Raw genomic sequence first — 20,879 nt, 5'->3', positions numbered from 1 at the left:
AAGTCTAGCAGTTCTGCAGAAATGCACAGAAATGCTGAAGCCTTTGCTTTGTATCCTATAAGCACCTAACTCCTGCATCAGACCCAGGCCAGTGCAAAGCGAATTTGGCTGCAGATGCTCGCCAATCTTTCTTTAGATGCTCAGGTTAACAACATTAGTTACAACACTTACTGTACACGTTCAAACCCCAATTTTCAAACTCTCAAACGGAGAAAATAAAAATAAATTTCCTCCAGAATATGGCTACTCCAAAAATCTGATACCAACTTTCAAAAATCACACTTTTCAATTTTTAAGAGGGGAATATTTTATTCTTCACATATTTTGGGGGAGAGGGAAGATTTAGTGGGAAATTGGAAAAAAGATTGAAAATAGGACTAAAATACTTTTGAAAATTTGACCCATGGTCTATTACATTAGAAGTCTGCGTTATGTTGCCAGCTCTGGCACAAACTTCTTATGGGACACTGGAAATGGACTTATGGTAAAACTTTCAAAATTGCCTAAGTGACTTCGGAGCCGAAAAAGTCACCTTTGAAACTGGGACTTAGGCAGGTTAAAAGTTTCAAGCCTCCAACGACTATTTTTTTATGAAATACCAAATTTTAAAATATATTTTAATCATCTAATTTTCAGAATAAGCACTACTGCAGAACAAACATTCCAGACAATAAATTCAGTTATTTAGAAATATAGAAAGTGCTTCCTCATTTGGCAGAGAGAAAAAGAAAAATAATATCGCAATTATCACAGAAAGGAGGGAGAAAATATTGTTACCTTTATATTGGTGGCACAGCCATGCTCTACAATATACAGATCTGCTCCGTCTACTGCAAGGCGTGTCATAGTGTACTTTAAATCATCAGATGTTGGACATGGCCCAGGAACACAGTTCATCTAGAGGAGATATTTAAACAAAGCACTCAATTTTGTTAGAGTTTTAATTTCATATTAACAGTTTTTCCTTATCATACTTCAATTTTCTACTTAACAGAGGACAAATTAGGCAAAAAAGAATGATTACTTGCCCTACGGTAACGGATTCTTTGAGATGTGTTGTCCACATGGGATTCCACTCTTGGTGCGAATGCACCCCGTGCACATGAAATTGGATTCTTTGGACTAGCAGTGCCCGTGGGGCCCTGCCTGCACCTTAGATGTCCTTGTACCCCCTTCACCTGAGAGAATAAAGGGTGGAGCAGGACCATCCATCCCTCAGTTCCTTCACCAATGCAGAATTCTAATGTAAGACTTTTTAATGACAGGGGAGGAGGACAGACCATGGAATCTATGTGGACAACATATCTCCAAGTTAGAGTCATAGACTTTAAAGCCAGAAGGGACCATCATGATCATCTAAGTCTGACCTCCTGCCCTTACTGTGGGGTAAGTAACCATTCTTTCAACTGATAGTCCACATGGATTCCTCTCTTGGTGAGTAACAACCAATTGTTGGGTTGCTTGGAAGTAGGCAGGAGTTGTCCTAATTAAAGAATGACTGCAGGACAGCCCTATCAAACCGTGCGTAGGACGTGGAAGCTTATACCAAAGAGTAGTGTCTTGTAAAGGTGTGAACAGAGCTCCACACAGGTGCCCTACAAGTTTCAGAAATAGGGACATTTTTGAAACAGAATCAGTTCTAATATGATTAGGTGGATATAATCTGGCTAATTTATAACATGTCCTTATATTTTCAAAGACCCTCTTAGATAATCGCTGAGAGGATATTTCCTGACCCTTAAGCCTATCAGCAAAGGCTACAAACAGTCTAGGTGTGTTCCTCAATGTTTTCGTCTTGTTAAGTTATATGTCAATGCCTTAATACATCAAGTGTATTCAGCTTCCCCTGGGTTTGAATGAGGCTTAGGCAAGAAACTGGGACCTGAAAAAATTGGTTCAAATAGAATTATGAAACACTTTCGGGAAGGAACTTGGGATGAGGCCGGAGAGCTATCCTGTCCTTACAAAACATTCTATAAGGGGGACTCACCATGCGGGCCTGCATCTCCTCTACCCTTTGAGCTGACATAATGTCCACTAAAATAAAGCAGTATTCATAGGTAAGTGGTAAAGGAGACAAGTTACAAAGGGGTTAAAAGAGGGACCCATCCACGCTGCTTATTACTATGTTGAGGTCTCAAAAGGGAGGGGGGGTTTCTGAAATGGGGGTAAAATATGAATAAGGCCTTTAAGGAATTTAAAGGGTGGGAAAATACTGTGTGGCTCTGGACTGGAGGTGATGTACAGATACTGCTGCTAGACAGACCCCTATGGAGCTGTTTCAGAGCTAGCAAATAGTCCAATACTGCTAAAATGGGCGATGTCAAGGGAGACCGCTAGTGCTGAGATGCCCAAATTGAAAATCTCTTCCATTTAGCTTTTTAAGTCAGGCTTTCCTGCTTTGCAGTATCACGTGAATCTCAGCTGCACAGCTTCTTTCGGTGGACGTCAGTCAGCCAGCATCCGGGCAGTCAGATGTACCAAAGCTCCATTCAGGTGTAGGATCTGACCCATGGGAGAATATGTTGGTCCAGGCTGATACGGTGATGAGAGGATCATCAGATCTGAATACCAGAACTGCCTGTTCAATCATCAGTCCTATGTTTGCCTCAGTTTCCTCAGAACCCCTAATATATCCTGGGGATCAGCACAATGGCAGATAAGTCCCAATGACCAAGGAATGAAAAAAGCATCTGTTAGCGAGCCTAGACTCCAACTCCCTCTGGGGCAAGACTTCAGAGACTTCTTGTTGAGGTCTGTGGCAATCAGGCCTATTTCAAGGAATCCCAGCTTGCAAAAGATGTTCTGCAGGACTGAGTCTTTGACAAACCAGACCACTCACAGTTGTCTGAGAGCCGCCTACTGAGTTGATCTGCCAAGGTGTTCTGTAGGCTGAGAAGGTGCAGTGCCATTAGTGTGATTTGATTCAGAATACACCAAGTCCAGAGTACCACGTCCTCCTGACCAGAGATTATCTTACTCCCCTTTGTCTGTTGACATAAGGCATAACTGTGGTGTGGTCTGTCAGCACTTGGATACTGGATATCTGGAGTCGTGGTAGGAATGCATTGCATGCCAGGTGGATGGCTCCGAGTTTCAGGATGAGCTTCCTGAGGGGCCCATATGCCCTGAGTTTAAAGTTGATTTAGGTCAGCCCCTCTTCCCTGGGTAGAGGGATTCATCACCACTGTCTTGGCAAAGGTGCAGAAAAAACTACTCCCTTGAACACTTGAACTGGGGTCTTTCCACCAGCTTAATGAGGAGAGGACTTCATATGGGATCAGAACCAACATGTCCACCGGGTGTCTGCTGAGTGGATACATGAATCTCAACCACCCTTGCAGGAAGTGTAGACAAAGACTGGCAAACTCCATCAGACAGGTGTATGAAGCCATACGCCCCAGAAGTCTGAGGCATGCCCTTAGGGATGTTTTGGGGTGAGTTTGATGGGGTTTTTTTTTTGTTAGTTGATGAAGTCCACTATTGTTTGGAATATTTCTCATGAAAGATAATCTCTCATTGACCTGGAATCTAACACTCCTACTCATTGAGAGAAGAGGAGATTACAGCCAAGATAAGTTGTTCTTTCACATTACTTTCGTTATCCTGCTTTCTAGGATCCGATGCTGCACTAACTGACCTCGCTATGCTGGTTTATATGGCCTCTTGGGGGGGAGGGTGGATGTAAAATTAGAAGGAGACAAAGATGCAGGCTTACGTGAACACAGCTGCACCTCCCAGTAGAGCCAGGGCTGATAAGGATATGGGGTGGGGGAGGGATAAATCAGGAGAGTACTAGGAAGGATGTTTCCTATGTGACCTAGGAAATTTCCTGTTGTCCTTTACACATTCCTCTGCCGAGTCTTTTCCTGATGCCCACTGCACTACCCAAGGAGAATGTGTACAAGAGGAGTAACTACTATGCCCTGATGGAGTTAAGAAAAGGAGTGGCCATTCTGTGAGGAATGCTCTGGATCTGTTGTGTCCTCCCTAACTGGGCAGAGGGTGAAATTGGTAACAGAGGTGCCTCTACCACTCTACCGACAGCTCAGTACCTGGTGGCCTAGTTATCACCATACTGAAGCTCTCAAGGAAAGGAGATTCCAAAATGGGGCCCAGAGATAAATCACTCAAGTACCATACATGCCCTCATTACCACCACACTACGTACTGATGCATTGGGCACCAAGGAACATGATTTCACGGTTCCCTGTACAGAAGTGCCAGGTACCAAGGCACTGAGTGCTGAAAGTTCAGTACTGAAAGATTGCCGTCCACACATTTAGTGGGTACCATCAGCATTCTTTTAATTAGTACCAAGGTACCAGAGGGGCCCTTCTTAGGCCACTGTCTGTCTTTGTTGAATGCAAGATGACTCAGATTTAGGAGACTTGTGCCCTGAATCAGTAGGCATGAAAGAGGATGACCTATGTCTTGGCTGTACTCTGGATAGGTGCTCCTTCCTACCCTATGAGAGTTCAAAGCCAGAATAGGGACAAATGACTGAGGCCTCTTGGTCAATATAACCAGAAATCTCAAGGTAAAATCTCTACTCACCGAAGCACTCATGAAGAGAACAACAGACTAGAAGACTGAAGTCTAAATGCAGTCTTCTTTTTGGAGTCCAAGGAGACATGCACAGGAGTACTCCAGGAGGAACAATTTTAGATGGGCTTTTCTAATTTTTGAGTCCACTTAGAGTAGGAGTGACATATGGTACTAATACACTCTCCTAGAAAAAACAGCTACCTAGAGTGCTCATCAGGTGTCCCTGAAGCTTCACACTAGGGCAAGATTTAAACCCAAGAGATTTTGCTTCTGCCATTTTGCTGGAGTCCCTCTACAAGGGGGGCAGAGATTGGGGTGTAATAGCCTGAAAATGAGAACCTGAGTAAAATAAGGAATTTATATGTTTGTGTGTGTTGCCAACAGACGACAATAAAACTAACTAATCACTACACAGTGCACAGCAAATTAGGGGGATGCTAAAGGTGTTCCATCTTGCTGTCATGGGCGGTAAGAAGGAATTGAGAGATGGTTGAGCCCGCCCCTCCCTTTAAGCCCTGGGGTGGAGATGAATGAGGACATCTAGGGTGCAGAAATGGCCACAACAGATACTGCTGCCAAAAGAATCTGATCTTATGCACCTGGGGTGCGTATGCACCTAGAAGGGATTCCATGTGGATCGTCACTTAGCCATAATTTGCTAAAGGAAATAATTATGCTTCTTTAACTAAAATATCTACATGCTCCAAACCACATTTATAGCTTTGTTCTACTTTCGGATACTTTAAAGTTATATTCAAATACTATTGCAATATACTACTGTAAATATACCAACTTGCAGGCTCGAAATTGATGAAGTTTTACCTTAGATTCACAAAACCGACGATCAATTCCATGCTGACACATTATTACAGATTTTGGCCTTTCCAGTTCAAACTCTCGACACATTACATGAAACACAAACATCTGTCCCCATTCCAGCAGACATGCAAGCTGTAAGCAAACAGCAACAGGATCACAATACAGTAAGTATTCAAAATAAACTATCAGAATTCAGAGAAAGAACATTAGCAAAGCTTGAGCAAGAAAAAATCATCAGGAGCTTTATTTCTGCAGTTTTTCTTTCATGAATGGCAAAGTGTACTGTCAAAAATCAAAACTCATCTCTATTTGAAACTAATCTATTTTAGCCACTTCTAAAGCAATGAACCCCCTTTAGGGAAACATCTTTGTTTTTATGTAATTGAATGCTCATTTTTCAAAACTTATAGTTCATCCTGCGTCTTGTCTACATGGTGGGGTAATGCACTCAGCAGAGATGTGATTTTTAAAGTTTACTAATATGTTATGCATTAATCCATATAGGTGCTGCTGGTGGTACAATAAGGGTTCCTAATGTACTTTAGCATACTACTCCAAATACCCTAGGTTCCAGTGATATCAAACTGCCTCTCATACAACAACTCATCAAAATGGGACACTTTAGCTGTCTATCCCAGAGAGTTTGGAAGTAGGCAGAGGACCCACATCTCTGAAATGTATTATCATGAGATGTAGTGTGAACCTGGCCTCTTTCACAGCATGATGTAAAATGCACCCTTTTTTAAATAAGATTTTAATTAACTGCAATTCCCTGGCATTTAGTCTACTTCCTACCTTTTCCTGTCTCCTGTCATTAATGCTTGTTCAGTGCTACACAAAGTAACAATATACATGCTCCTATTTGCAGGAAATGTTGCATGCCATCTAAAGTGCATTTAAATATTATGGTTATGGATATCCTTTTAATATAAATAACAGTATTTACTTGCAAGAATATTAGGTACAAATCAGGACAATTTCAGGACATTAAGACAGATGGCTCCTACACTTGAAATTTCAAGCAGGGTTAGTCTGTATGCTCAGTTGTCTTTCTACCTTCGCACATACCATACTTCAATCCTAGATTTTACATGGAGATTCTCCCTCTCTAGTTTGGTGTTTCAAACTGAATTTTCAAAGTCTTTAATTTCAAGTTACTTTAGCCACAAATGAATCTCAGCTGGACTGAGCCTATGTACACTTGTCCCCTTCAAAAAAAGACCACATTATATTAGCTTTGCAACAAAGGAATGTGTATACATAGATAAAGCCTTGTACTAAATATGTTACCTAGCATTTCTAGAACATACCTGTGGTGCTGTAACCTTAGCTGTAAGGCAGCCAGCCTGCACATCGATCAGCCATGCATATTCTAAAGTATCACTTCCCACAGGCAGACCTTCTGCTGAAAACATAGCATGAGCTCGTAGCTGCAGACCTGACAGGCTGATATGGCCCTCTCTAAGTAGTTCATCCACAGAGGGTCGCTGTTGAGGAGAAGTAAATTAAAGACTACTATTCTCAAAGAATGACTACACAGGGCTTTGTATTTTTTAATTATCGAAAGATACTTTTTTGACATTAATCCTGACCTATAAAATCCCACTGTTGTCTATACAATGAAAAACAAAAAATAATAAAATAGAACTTCATCTAACATGTGGAAGTAAAATAAGTAAGAGTTTATATCATGTCATGTGCAATGGGCCATACAATAATTTGCAAATCTTAAACAGATAAATAAAAGACAAAACAAGTGTGAGTGTAGATTCGTTTTGGGAAACCGGTTATCCTTTATGTTAAATGGCTCACATTCTCCACCTCAGACCATCCAAAGTTTTAGAACCCACGTTGCTTATGGTGGGTTAATACATAAATGGTTAATGGATAATACATAAGTTGACTTTTCCTCAAAAAGCAGCAGTGGTTCCTGTTTGGGCACCAGATACAAGAGGACTATACAGCAATGCTAGGTGGGCCAGTTGCCATCTTTATTTACACTGGGGACTTCTCAGGTTCTGCACCAGGAAAAAAACCTCGAAGCCACACCGGTTTCCAATATTATATATTTTACTTACTTGACTACTATTTAATTACTGAATTAAATAACTAAGCAAAACCTTAAAATACATATAAACAAACCAAATTAGAATAAAGTGGGTGAAAATAAAATAAAATTGATATAATCAACATGTTGATTAAACCACTTGAAACCAACAATTCCTTATAGGCTTTATATAATATTTTGGGAAAGCAATGGTCTTGTTTAAGTATCAGCCCCCCAAATAACAGGGCATTATCAATCTCAGTGCCAATGGATATATTTATGTTCCAGCCAAATAGCTGACACAGGGAAAGTCAGAACACTCCCAAGTTGAAGCTGATGTTGACACTACGCTCTGATGCCAATTAAGGCACTCGGTTCAATTTTCAGCTAGTTCGGCCTAACGGCTTTTGGGACACCCAGGACTGTTAGTCACTCTGTTACTCCACCTCCAGAGTGAGGGAGTCTTCCCTATGCCTAGCTGGGTGTCAGATCCCTGACACCGCCAGCCTTACAGCCACTCAAGCACTCTCCTCTGAGCTATGCCAGCCCTGTCTTTGCCTTGCAGGTTAACAATAGATCAGTGGTTCTCAACCTGCAGCCAATCAAGACAGAGATGCGGCCCATGTGACAGCCTCAGGGCTATACAGGTAATATTGGACGCGGCCTACAACGGTAAATTGGTTAAGAACCACTGAAATAGATGCATCTCAGTCTCTGAGTTCCTTTGAAGTGTTCCCCTGTGATTTCCAGCCCCTGATTCTGGTTATCCACAGAAATTCCAGATCCTCTTCCCCCAAAGATGCAGTGCACCCCAGTTATAAGTTTTACCTTAAAGCATCATTATTGTTATTACTGTGTGAAACAAATAACACAAGCATATAGGAACGAAATTAGAAAGGCCAAGGCACAAAACGTGATTAAACTAGCTAGAGACAAAGGGTAACAAAAAAACATTCTACAAATACATTAGAAGCAAGAGGAAGACCCCAAGGACAAAGTAGGCCCATTACTCATTGGGGGGAGAAAACAATAATAGAAAATGTGGAGTGGCAGAAGTGCTAAATGTCTTTTTTGTTTCAGTTTTCACCAAAAAAGCTAGTACCAACTGGACATCTATCATAGTGAATGCCAGTGAAAATGAGGTAGGATCAGAGGCTAAAATAGGGAAAGAACAAGTTAAAAATCACTTAGACAAATTAGATGTCTTCAAGTCACCAGGGCCTAAGGAAATACATCCTAGAATACTCAAGGAGCTGTCTGAGGAGATATCTGAGCCATTAGTGATTATCTTCAAAAAGTCATGGAAGACTGGAGAGATTCCAGAGGACCAGAAATGGTAAATAGAGTGCCAATCTATAAAAAGGGAAATAAAGACAACCCAAGGAATTACAGATGAGTCAGCTTAACTTCAGTACCCAGAAAGATAATGGAGCAAATAATTAAGCAATCAATTTGTGAACACCTAGAAGATAATAAGATAAGTAATAGTCAGCATGGCTTTGTCAAGAATAAATCACGTCAAACCAACCTAATAGTTTTCTTTCACATAACAAGCCTTGTGGATAGGAGGGAAGCAGAAGATGTGTATAGTAAGGCTTTTGATACTGTCTCGCATGACCTTCTCAGACAAACTAGGAGTATCTGGGTATATCTTACTTAATCCTTTTCCTGCCATTGTAGGACTTGAGCACTCCTGGACCAAGATTGCACTCTCCAATCCACTCAATGTCTTCCAGTCCTCACCCATTCTGCCAAAACCCTGGTCTAATGTGTTACTGGACTTCATAGCCCACTGTCATGGCTGCATAATGACATTGGTTGTGGTTGATCTTCTAACCAAGATAGTGCTTTTCATTCCTTCCTATGCCACCCAACTGCCCAAGAAACAGCTAGTCTCTTCTTGGAAAATGTTGTCAGATATCATGGGTTTGCCTATTGATATATCAGATCCAAGTCCACAATTTATTTCCCATTTTTGGTGTCCATTCTTCAAGCTCCTTGGCATGGAATCCCTTATCTCATTGGCTTATCACCCTCTGACCAATGGGCAGATGGAATGGGTTACCCAGATCTTGGAGCAATATCTCCATTGCTTTTTAAATTATCATCAGGATGATTGGGTTCCCTTATTATCATACTCAGAGTTCACTTATAATAATTTCACACAAGCCATCATCCAGCAGAGCCTGTTTTATGCCACTTATGGTTCTCTTGGAAATAGTTTCAGAGCACCTCATCTCTGGGCTGGAGGTCTATAGGACAATCATGCTGCCAATGCAGGAGCAGGATATCAGCTTTCTTCTTTTCAAAAATGTCTGAAGTCCTGGTATTTGGCTGGTATCGCCAAGGCTGCCAGGGAGGCTGTTGGGGCCAGTAGGGAAAGCTGAGTGCCCCTGTTCCAAATTCTTCGGGAAGGAGGGGAGTGGACTTGCTTGGAGTTGCACTAGGGAGAAGCTCTAACCTCAAACTTGGCTGCCAGCAGGAAAGCAGGATTGCTGGCAGCACAAGAAATTAAAATTGACTTTGCTTGAACCCGAAAGGATGTGGGGATCATGAATAACAAGCCACATGATGCAGAGGATGAACAGCAAGTGTGGGGAATGGACTGGACCAAACCAAACTGAGAGGGACTCATAATGACGCTGAAGGGCAGTGACCTCCAAGGTGAGGTTTCTTGTGAGACTGGGCCTGAGGATAGGAGAGAACCACCGATGGCTTCTATTATATCAGGGATCACCTTACGTTGTGTCAGGATCTTATGTTTTAGGGAAAATTCTATGGCCATAAAATTACTGGAGGTACCAGAGTCCACCAGTGCTTCCCAACTGACCTCTATCATCAGGGGATGTTGTAGACAGAACAGGAGCCTAAGGTGTGTTGGGTGGTGATTAGATGCCATCAAGCTACCCGAGGACAAATAGGTGCCATGGACAGAAGCGAGGGGTGAATTTCAAGCCCTGCCCAGACCCCTATATCGGGCTGGAACCTGGCGTTTTCTTGACCAACAAGCAGATCAACCTTACGCTGGACAATTCAAGGCAAAGTATTCTGGACCTCCACAGTAGAGGAATAGACCCAATGACTGGTGTTGATCTTTCTCTGAATCAGAGAGATGGGGTTGGGCTATGTCCAAGCTGCAAGGGCTCACACAAAATTCTCAAGTTGGTGCAGCGGGGGGCTAGATTTCTCCAGCAATGGAAAGGCTCAGGCCAGCACCTACTGGTCAGCAACTAATGATGAGCCCCAACCTGGACCAGTCCAAGGGGTAAATTTGGAGGCATATAGGAACAGGAGCCAACATTGGTTCAGAAAGCCAGGGAACTTTCCATAGCCCTGATTGAACTTGCTTAGTAAACAAACCTTCAGTTTCCATGGACCTGAGGCAGGGCTTGACTCTGAAAAGCAGTGTTTTGCACTTGCAGGGCCCTAATCTAGCTTTGGCAATTCTGCAGGGCATTTACCAAGCCCAACAAGGGGATGTTAGCTTTTGTAGGATCCATCATAGAAAAGGAAGCTACCCCTTTTTATTTTAAGCTGCTCAAACTGTCACAGACTGGGGCATGGGTAGTCATGCCTAGTGGTCAGAGCTGGAGTCAGGACTCATGAGTCAGAGCCAATGGTCAAAGTCAGAGTTAGAAACCAGGAACTGAGCAAGGAAGCAAGGCAGGTACAGAAACAATCACAATTGCAAGCATAAGCATTGGCCAACTGTCGGCCAAATGCTGCTGCTGGGCTTAAGGGCATGTCTGGAGCATGTTCCTCCAGCCAATCGGTCAAGCTGGCCAATCAAATGATTCAGTTGCGAGTCCTCCATTGCTCACGAGGGAGGTGGAACTAGCTGATCCCAGGCTCAGATGCAAGCCCAAATTCCAGATACCTACAGCATCCCTTCTACACAATTTTAAGGCAACGTTAACAGGACAAAGATCCTTTTCTCTTGTGCATGAACTAAAAATGAAGGCTGAACAGTGATAAATACAGAATGCAAAACAAGCAGAATTACTACTATATAGTTTTCTTAAATGCCTTGAAACATCTGTGTGTGTTAGAGAGGATTCAATCAAAACATGATTCAGTTTTAGTTTCACGGTAAAAATCAGCATTCCTCCAACACAAAAGAATACTCATATTACCTGATAGCTGTCATTCAAGAATAAATTCAGTGGGGATAGTACAAGTTGAAGCATGGTCTCCCTAAATCCTTTTTTCATCTCAAAACACAATCTTTCCAAGAAAGCAGTAGGGCATTCAGGACCATCCGTGCTGCCGTGCTAAAATTAATCAACATATCCTGTTGTGAGACATTGCGGATACACAAAACCACTGAGATTGTCAGATTATGAAAAACCTCTGCAGAATGTGACAGTTTTCCTACAGTGCTTGATGAAAAAGTCTACTACTTTAAACTCCATTTAATATTAATTTACATAGGCTTCTCTACTTTGTGCAGGTGAACCCTTACACACACACACACACACACACACACACACACACTCCCAGGGTCCCATTAAAATTAACAGGGCTCCATAAAGGTCTGCCTGCACAGATCAGATTGCAGGATTAGTGAGATGCCCTGTTGATTTAGAGAGTAATCATTATGGCTGATGAAAAATAATGACTATCAACTAGATGGAACAATAGTTACTCTTCATTAAATACAAAATGGATTTACACACAAGAATTATCTAATTCTGACTCAATCAGCGAAATCCATCAAGTATCAAATTTCTGCATTCATTTACATATTATATTATGGAAAAAATATGCGTAATTTGACCCAAAACCCACCAAAGATAGGATAGAACTTAAGAGTTTCATAAAGCACTTGGATTCACACATACTGCAGTATAGCCTATAATTTTTAAATGCATATCACTTTTACTATACTTCATAAAATATTTTAAAGGAATTAATAAGTACTTGGTTTCACATGATGACCAAGGTTCCCAAGAGCTTACCACTGGTAGCCGTCCATGCACTTTGTACACATTAACGAGTACAGTAATGTCCCAAGGGCGCAAGGTTAGGGGATGAACTGGTTTGGCTGAACTCTCAGTTCCCTTTTTGTCATTCTCCAATCCAACTGCTGTCCACCCAGAGCTTGAAGATGTTGACATTGATAGGACAGGGCTTGAAATGACTTCTTCAAAATCTGTGTACATGTCATCTTCTCCAAAGTAATTTTCCTGGGAAGTGAATTATTGCCGTCATCATTAAAGAAGGTGAACTGTCTCATTAGCAGTATCATGTAACACAAATCAGTGCTTATCCTATATCCTAGTCCTACCCCTCTCCCCCACCCCCCCTTATAAGCACTAAGGCTTTAATTCTACAAAACACTGAAGCCCAGGTGTAACTTTGCTCATAACAGCAGCCCCACTAATTTCAGTAGGATCACTCCAGTGAGCAAAGTTAAGCACTTGGCTATGTGCTTTGCAGGAGCAGGGTCTTACAGCATTGTCTTCGAAAGCAACCTCAATCTAGCTATACTAAATTTTACTTTCAGTACTGTGACACAAATACCTGGTTGGAAGTAGAGCCCTGCATCGCGACTGGGATCCCACAGGTTCTGCAGGACCCACTGTCATAATAGTGGGAGCAGGATAAAAATTCAAGAAACAATGCGGGTCGGAGTGGCTATTGTGGGGCAGGATGACAGAGGAATGACAATAGTTTTCCCGTGCAGCAAACAACACGAACGCTCTGGAGAGCAGCCGCTGCTCTCCAGCTGCCCAGCTCTGATGACAGCGCCGCCACCAGCAGCAGCACAGAAGTAAGGGAGCTATCATGGGATCTCCTTGCCTGTTTTGGGGGATGGTGACACATGGGAACCCATCCCCTTTGCATGATGATGCAAGGACTCTCCAGCCATTTGCATGGAGGGTTAGAGGTTTCCCTTCCCCACACAAAGAGATTAGGAGATACAGGGGCTGCACATCCCCTTGTAGGGGTGCATGAGGACTCTGATCCCTCTTCATGGGTGAGTTGGGAAGGTGGGGGGTTCCGATCCCATTACACAGGGGTGCATGGAGTGGGTGCTGGTGGGGAGACATCTGCTGAGAGTAGCAACTCCAGCTATTCCTGGGACCATTTTAGAGCTCTGCAACAGGACTGGTATCCCACAAATCCCGCTGCCATAATAGCGGGAGCAGAATAAAAGGTCAAGGAACAAAGCGGGAGCCGGTGGGAGTGGGAGTGAAAATTGTGAAGTGGGACAGGAGCAGGATTTTAAAAACTATTATGGAGCTGGGCTATAGCTGGAGGTACTGCTAGATAAATGTTTATTTTTTAATTTATTTTATGAAACACAGCCTACAGTGGTCAGACATGAGCAACAGTCATCCAATACCTCTTCACAAACCCATCTATTGTTGCAAGTTTTACATGCCTGCAGCATATCAGAAGTTCACAAATTCATCCTCTTGGGCCAAACATTCACTTTGCTTCTAAGCTAATCCCCACTCAATTAACTCAGACAGAAATAACTACTGTCAAATTCTTTTGGGAAGCTCGAACCCCATCATAATGAGAGATTTCCTACATTTTATTTATAAAGTGTGTCAGAACCAGATTTTTAAAAGTTATGTGTGGGTTTTTTTGTTGTGTTGGGTTTTTTTAGAAAAAGTTAAGAAATGCTGTAGAAAAGTAAAGTAAGTTAACAAGTTAGATATTTCAAGGAGGGGTTTTGGACAACAAAAGGTTGCTAAATGACATTTTCATGTTAATTAAGTACTTTGGGAAGAGGTGCTGGACTGAGCACCCTGAGGAGTGAAGTCCTCTCTTTAGCCACAGAATGGTCATGGCACATGCCTAAGTACTGCTACCTCACGCACTCTGGAAGAGGCCACTCTAGGGATAAGATAATTCAATCTCCATGTATAGCCAATTAATGTCAATGGTGGTGGTGGTTTTTGAGCTGTACACACTCGTCAATTGGGAACCAGACTGAGTCCAAACTTATTTCACACAGACCACCAGTCTTCAGCTTCGCAAGGATATTTTTGTCATTACTAATCTGGGCTAAATTTGAATTAATGACGATGAGATCAAGAGATCTATATCCAATTACTATTCCCTTGAGTCACAAAATATACACTTTAATTTTTAGAAAAAGATAGTCAGAATTTTTTTTAAATGGAGGAATTAATTCCTCCCCTCCCCGCATTTAAATAAATATTGCAAGGGGAAAAAAGCCATTTACCTTCATCCTATAAGAAGTAAGACAATTAATGACCAGGTTGAGGGGCAAATGAGGATAATTTTTTAAAACAAATGTGTACACTAAAATTTTATATATTTAGTTGTATCCCTCTGTCCTCACCCTTCACATCACTTGCCTTCTAAGACCTCAATCCCATGTATGTTTAAGCATGTGAGACAATGTCAAGTAAATCATAAAGAGGCACTATCTAATATAAAGAAGGAAAATAGACTCATATCCTCCAAACCTTGGGAAAAGACCTGCATAAAAGGCATATTCCAAAGCCTTTAATTATTAATTATATGACCTGGGACATGCAATATAATTAAATTATACTAGTTCTTTCTAAAGTGGTTTATGCATTAAAATGCTATACAATGCACTCAAAATAAGAAGCTTTCACCTCAGAAACTCCTAGGGTGACCAGATGTCCTGATTTTATAGGGACAGTCCCGATTTTGGGGTCTTTTTCTTATATAGGCTCCTATTATCCCCCACCCCCTGTCCTGATTTTTCATACTTGCTGTCTGGTCATCCTAGAAGCTCCACAGTACAGTCTCTCCCACCCCCTCTTTTATTTATTTATTTTTTGAACAGTCACTTAAATGTTTTCCTAATTTCAGAGGATATTTCTCTGCAGGAGCTGAATGTTGTGGCAGAGACAGAACTGGCAGAAGTATGTTAAGGAAGGACGGGTAGAGGGTATCAAAACTATGATAACTTGCTGCTAGAGTCTCTCAGAGAGGATACAAAGCACTACAAGCACCCATTAGAAATTAGTGAATTGAAGAAACAGAATGTTCCACATTAAAGGGCTTCACAGCTAGAACTGAAAGTCATATTAAACTTTGAAAAATATATATGCAACTGAAACCTCCCACACACAGAATCCGTGAACACAAACTGAAAATTAAAAAAAAAAAAAAAAACCCAACCATATCACACAATAGTCATTAAGAAGCAAGTACAAACAAAAAAGAGGAAGGTACATTGCCAGCAAAGTTGGACTAAAAGAATCTAAGCACAACTGACAAAAATACTAGAAAGTATAACAAATGGGAACACTTGGAAAGACTGTCATTCATTTAATTTTCAAACAGCATTTCAGTAGTTTTAGAAGACAGTTTTAGAGGACCCAAGCACTTGCATTCCCTGTTTTATGACATAATATTGCTTATAAATACCATAGGAGTTCAGCCTCATCAGAGGAGGAAGCTTCCTCCAGAGAACAAGAGTTCTGAGAAAGGGGAAACTATCATGTGAATCTCCGGAGTTTTACAGTAACAGGGGCCAGAACGAAAACTTCCTATCATGCCACCCCTTATGTAGATGCTACAGTATAAATATATCATGAGATGGGGAAGGTTTTTCAAAAGCACTTCATATTAGTCTAATTCTACTCCCACCACATTCAATGGTTAAACTCCCACTGACTTAAATGAGAGCACAGCTAAGCCACTGGTGAGCACTTTTGAAAGTCCCACTTAAAATTCATAATTTACACAAACATCCAAAATTCTCTTTCAGTCTATGTAAGTGTCTCAGAACAGCCAAGAAAGTTGATTACTTAAAAGGCCTTGCAATTTACCAGTCTCAGAAAACTCACCCTGCTCTGCCCTGCAATGAAAGACTCCTAAAAGAACTGATCATAGAGCCAACCTGCTTTACTCCAAGCAGATTTCTGAGCACATGAACATTTCCTAATCAATCAAGTGAGATTCACATGTTCACTTCCTTCCCTTTTACACCAGAAAGACAACAACAATTCCCGCTCTACCCCCATTTCCCCTAGAACAGTTGTTCTCAACCTTTCCAAATTACTGTACCCCTTTCAGGAGGCTGATTTGCCTTACATACCCCAAGTTTCACCTCACTTAAAAAGTGTTTGCTTACAAAATCAGACAAAAAAAATAGAAAAGTTCAAAGCACACTATTACTGAAAAATTGCTCACTTTCTCATTTTTACCATACAATTATAAAATAAATTGTGCCCCTCAGATTGAGAAACACTGATTAGTAATAATATAGAGCAGTATAAACAAGTTATTGTCTGTATGACATTTTAGTTTGTACTGACTTCGCTAGTGCTTTTCATGTAGTCTGCTGTAAAACTAGACAACTACCTAGGCGAGTTGACATACCCCCGGAAGACCTCTGCATACCCCCAGGGGTATGTGTACCTCTGATTGAGAGCCACTGCCCTAGAAGAAGGCACAGCCACAAAGAAGAGGGGAGGAAATGGAAGCATTTTAAAATGCAAAAGTTAATATCCAAGAAAATAAATGAAAAATATTCTATTTTATATGTCCTTGGAGGGTAGGTCTTTAACATTTTAATTTACTCTAATATTTTCCCACCTACTGTGCATCACTATAGACATTTCAAAGAATTCAATATACAGCAGAAATCAGGAGTCTCTAAAGAAATGCTGTCCCTAAGCAGAACCCTGTGCATGCTGGGTCCAAGTTCTGCAAAGATACCTAAAAAAAATTAAGGATGCTAATTAGACATCTGTTTAGTGTAATTTGGTAGGTCAATTTGAATTTTTACTACCAAAAACCAACATCAAAGATCTCATTAAATTAACAGTTAAGGCTGAAATGATCCTTTCATGCTCCCTGTTGTGCCCATATATAGCAGCATCCAGTAAGATACTAATCACTCCCTGTTCAAAGAGTCAGACCTATGTGTAACACTGACAGACCCCGGTCATCGTCAGACGGGATTGAATTTGGGGCCTCTGGAGCTTAGTGCATGAGCCTCTGCCACATGAGCTAAAAGCCAACTGGCTGTTAGCTAAGGCTGTAGAGCAGACTCATTTAACTCTCTCTAAGTGGTCTCAGTCCCATAGGGGGGAGGGATAGCTCAGTGGTTTGAGCATTGGCCTCCTAAACTCAAGGTTGTGAGTTCAATCCTTGAGGGGGCCACCTAGGGATCTGGGGCAAAATCAGTACTTGGTCCTGTTAGCGAAGGCAGGGGGCTAGACTTGATGACCTTTCAGAGTCCCCCTCCAGTTCTAGGAGATAATAATAATAATATATGGAGATATCCTATTATTAGATGGGACAGAACACCACACCCAGAAGGTGTGTGGGTTATATATGCACAATGGGGACTACACCTCTACCCCGATATAACACTGTCCTCGGGAGCCAAAAAATCTTACCGCGTTATATTGAACTTCCTTTGATCCGCCAGAGTGCACAGCCCTGCCCCCCCAGAGCACTGCTTTAGCGCATTATATCCAAATTCGTGTTATATCGGGTCACGTTATATCGGGGTAGAGGTGTAGTTAATGATGCATTATCAGCCTTAACTTTGAATTTCCTGGATTTTGTCAAGGTAAAAAGGAATCCAAAAAATCTACTAGGGCCAAAAAAAAAAAAAAAAATCTCTCTCTCTCTCTCACACACACACACACACGAGCACGATAGTGCAATATAAATTTTCACCCTGTGAGTTTGCGATGAGTGCAATACTCCTAAGTAACAAAGTCACAAGTGAGTTATGTACACTGAAACAAGTGCTGATACAAACCTTTATTCCATATCATCATTTATCTTGCACATAACACACATTGTTACAGAAAAGCTATTTCAGGCATTTTCTAGTGTTTAAAAATATATATATTCTCTATCACATGGCTGTCGCCGCCAATATTACACTGCACACCCATTAGAAAAATCACCACTAAGTTACCAGTTTTTATTTGAGACAGAGGACTCCATGGTTTTTATTTGTTTAACAACACTAAAGAGATTCTGCATGGGACTGCTCTTATTGTAAGTAAGCTGCATTTTATCTGATTAAACTTGACCATGCTTGAGTATGGTTAACTTCAATTAAATGCAAAAAAGGTTTGTTTCTGTTTTAGAAAAACAAGGTTCTTAGCAACTCATGAGAAGACCTTGTTACAAGCAGGTGCCACAATGCCAAAAAAATTAAGCTTGTTCTCTTATAGGGTATTTGCTACTTTATAAAATCGGAGTGATTTGAACTTCTAATCATGTTAAATATTTCTTCCCTACTTGTAAGAATGGTATGTGCTACTTTTATTCATACCTTTATAAACAGAAAGGCATTTAGTAGAGGTCCATACAGGGTTATCTGAGAATCCGGAGAGACTTCTAGTTCCACATGTAGCTTATCAGGTGGAAGTTCTGAGGGATCAATAGGAAGGCGAGTTGAGTCTGTGGGAGAGGAAATGATTCTATTGGCTGTCTTCTGTGATGGCCTTAGTACAGATAACATAGTTTCTTCCATTTCTGACACTTAGGAATAAACAAAAAAGTAAATCTTTTGAATTTACTTGTGAATTTCTGCAAATGAACATTCATTAAGTTAGAACAGATTTGTAGTTTTCTAGTGTGGTTGGCTATCAGACAACTGATATATCTATAATGTAGAATAAATACATTTATCCAAGCAAACAATGAAAAATCAAGTAATTTTAACAAAGAGTATGAAATGTTTTATTCAACAGCTACCGTGCACAAAAGAGCCAATATCTTTAATTTAAATTATGGAAAAAACTATTTTTTATTATTCTTTTCTCTCACTTTTAAAGTAAAATTGGTGCGACTTTCAGTTGTATGGGTATTAGGCTTCCCACAACCATGCAGCTATTGCAGAAGAACGGGGAATAAAAGAACATATTACAAATAAATATCTATATTGAGGACATTGTGGGCCTAAATTTGCTCCCATGGAACAACTGAAATATTGCAATAACAAAGATGGGAAATGTATAGTTTATTTCCCATTCCTTCTTTTTAATTCAGAGCATGGTGTGGCTGGGGTTGACTTATGGTTTGGGAATTGGGGTTAAACAGACAAAGAAAAAAGAAAAGTCATTAACTTTTGGGCTTTTAAGGCTTTGCTCTGGAGCTACAAGTTTCTGCTGGGAAGGCCTGTAAATTCCTTGCTCCAAAAGAAATAAGCTTGCAGCTCTCCCAGTGTAGTTTGTAAGACTCAGTGTTCACTGAACTATTTTAACTATGCACATGTATCCAGTGCATCTTTTAAGGACACACCTTAAACTCAACTTGATTTTCTACTGTGAATACTCAGTACCTAATTTTAAAATGGCCATTATTTGGTTACATGTCATGATGAGAAAGCAGATTATATGTATCTCTTTCTTACTCAGATTTGTTCCCTGTGTCCATTCAGAATTTTAACTGATTTGTCAGAAAAAAAAATTTACTATTTTTTACTCCCATTAGCACTATAGACCTAGTATAGCTCTAGACAAGTGACCTGGATTCTCTTCTCATTTATGCATCATCAGTGCAATTGTTAACCAAGTTTCAGCTGCTATATCTGATGTGAAAGCTTGCAGACCCAGATTTAATTGCAGGGCTGGGAGTTAGAAAACACTGACTTGTAAATGGAGCAAATTTGGTATACAAGTCACTGATAAACTTGGAACCCAGAGCTCCAAGCTGAATCTTCATCCTGCCGTTACTTCCAGAGAAATCTCTTTCAGATCTGGTCTTTAATTTTACATCCGTGCTTCTAAAACTCACATGGAGGGACTTATCTCCAATCTTGCACTACTTAAACCTCCTGTAGTCCTTTTTAAAACCTACCTTGGCCCAATCACATCGATTCAAATTACTGCTAAAATCACCTTTCTGGCTTGTCATTATGATACCATTCCACACTCAGAGACATTTCATTGGCTCTCACTTTACCACCACATCAATGACAAACTTCTTAGCCTTACTTTTAAGATCATTTTACAACTTGCCCCTTCAGATTATCATTTTCTCTTGGAGCTTATTGTATGCCCCCCTCAAACCAATAATTCCAACTTCCCCTGTCCATTTACCTCCCGTTCTCCCACAAGCACCTTCACAGTTTCATCCTTGTCAACACTTATGCATGAAATACCTTCCGTTAATCAATCTGTAGCACTCCTAACCCATCCTCTTGGCTCACTTCTACTGCAATATCTAGTAAATTGCCAGCTGAAAATGGCAACGTCGGTAGCCAGCACATTCCTGTTTTTAAACCTACTTCCATCTCTGTCTATGAAGGTACAATACTGTAAGAGCTGAATAATATTACAAAATTATCTAAAGAATAGAAAGACCGCTTGGAAAACCAACTACCGGGCAAAATTAACGTGCCCCATAATACTGTCTTCCAAACAACAAGAAATTTTTGGATTTGTGAAATGATTCATTTAGCAGAAGTGCTCTATTTCTTAGGTAAAGGGCAAGGTTAGATTAACAAGTTTGGACAAGTCTAATGCATTGT

General features: G+C 40.8%; 1 protein-coding gene across 1 annotated transcript in view; it reads right to left on the bottom strand.

Annotated features, from left to right (window-relative positions):
• Nucleotides 1-20,879, bottom strand: part of BLTP1 (bridge-like lipid transfer protein family member 1) — a 242,134-nt gene that overhangs the window by 121,360 nt on the left and 99,895 nt on the right. Inside the window, exons 20-26 of the mRNA XM_065404647.1 lie at nt 18,678-18,886; nt 12,373-12,600; nt 11,548-11,685; nt 10,758-10,760; nt 6,678-6,854; nt 5,371-5,499; nt 778-897 (exon numbers count right to left, since the gene is read on the bottom strand). Of these exons, the coding sequence (XP_065260719.1) occupies nt 778-897; nt 5,371-5,499; nt 6,678-6,854; nt 10,758-10,760; nt 11,548-11,685; nt 12,373-12,600; nt 18,678-18,886 (1,004 nt within the window). The remainder of the gene's footprint in view (nt 1-777; nt 898-5,370; nt 5,500-6,677; nt 6,855-10,757; nt 10,761-11,547; nt 11,686-12,372; nt 12,601-18,677; nt 18,887-20,879) is intronic.

This window comes from Emys orbicularis, chromosome 5 (genome assembly GCF_028017835.1).
Source record: "Emys orbicularis isolate rEmyOrb1 chromosome 5, rEmyOrb1.hap1, whole genome shotgun sequence".
NCBI lineage: Eukaryota > Metazoa > Chordata > Testudines > Emydidae > Emys > Emys orbicularis.
This window is presented reverse-complemented; position numbering and strand designations above follow the sequence as displayed.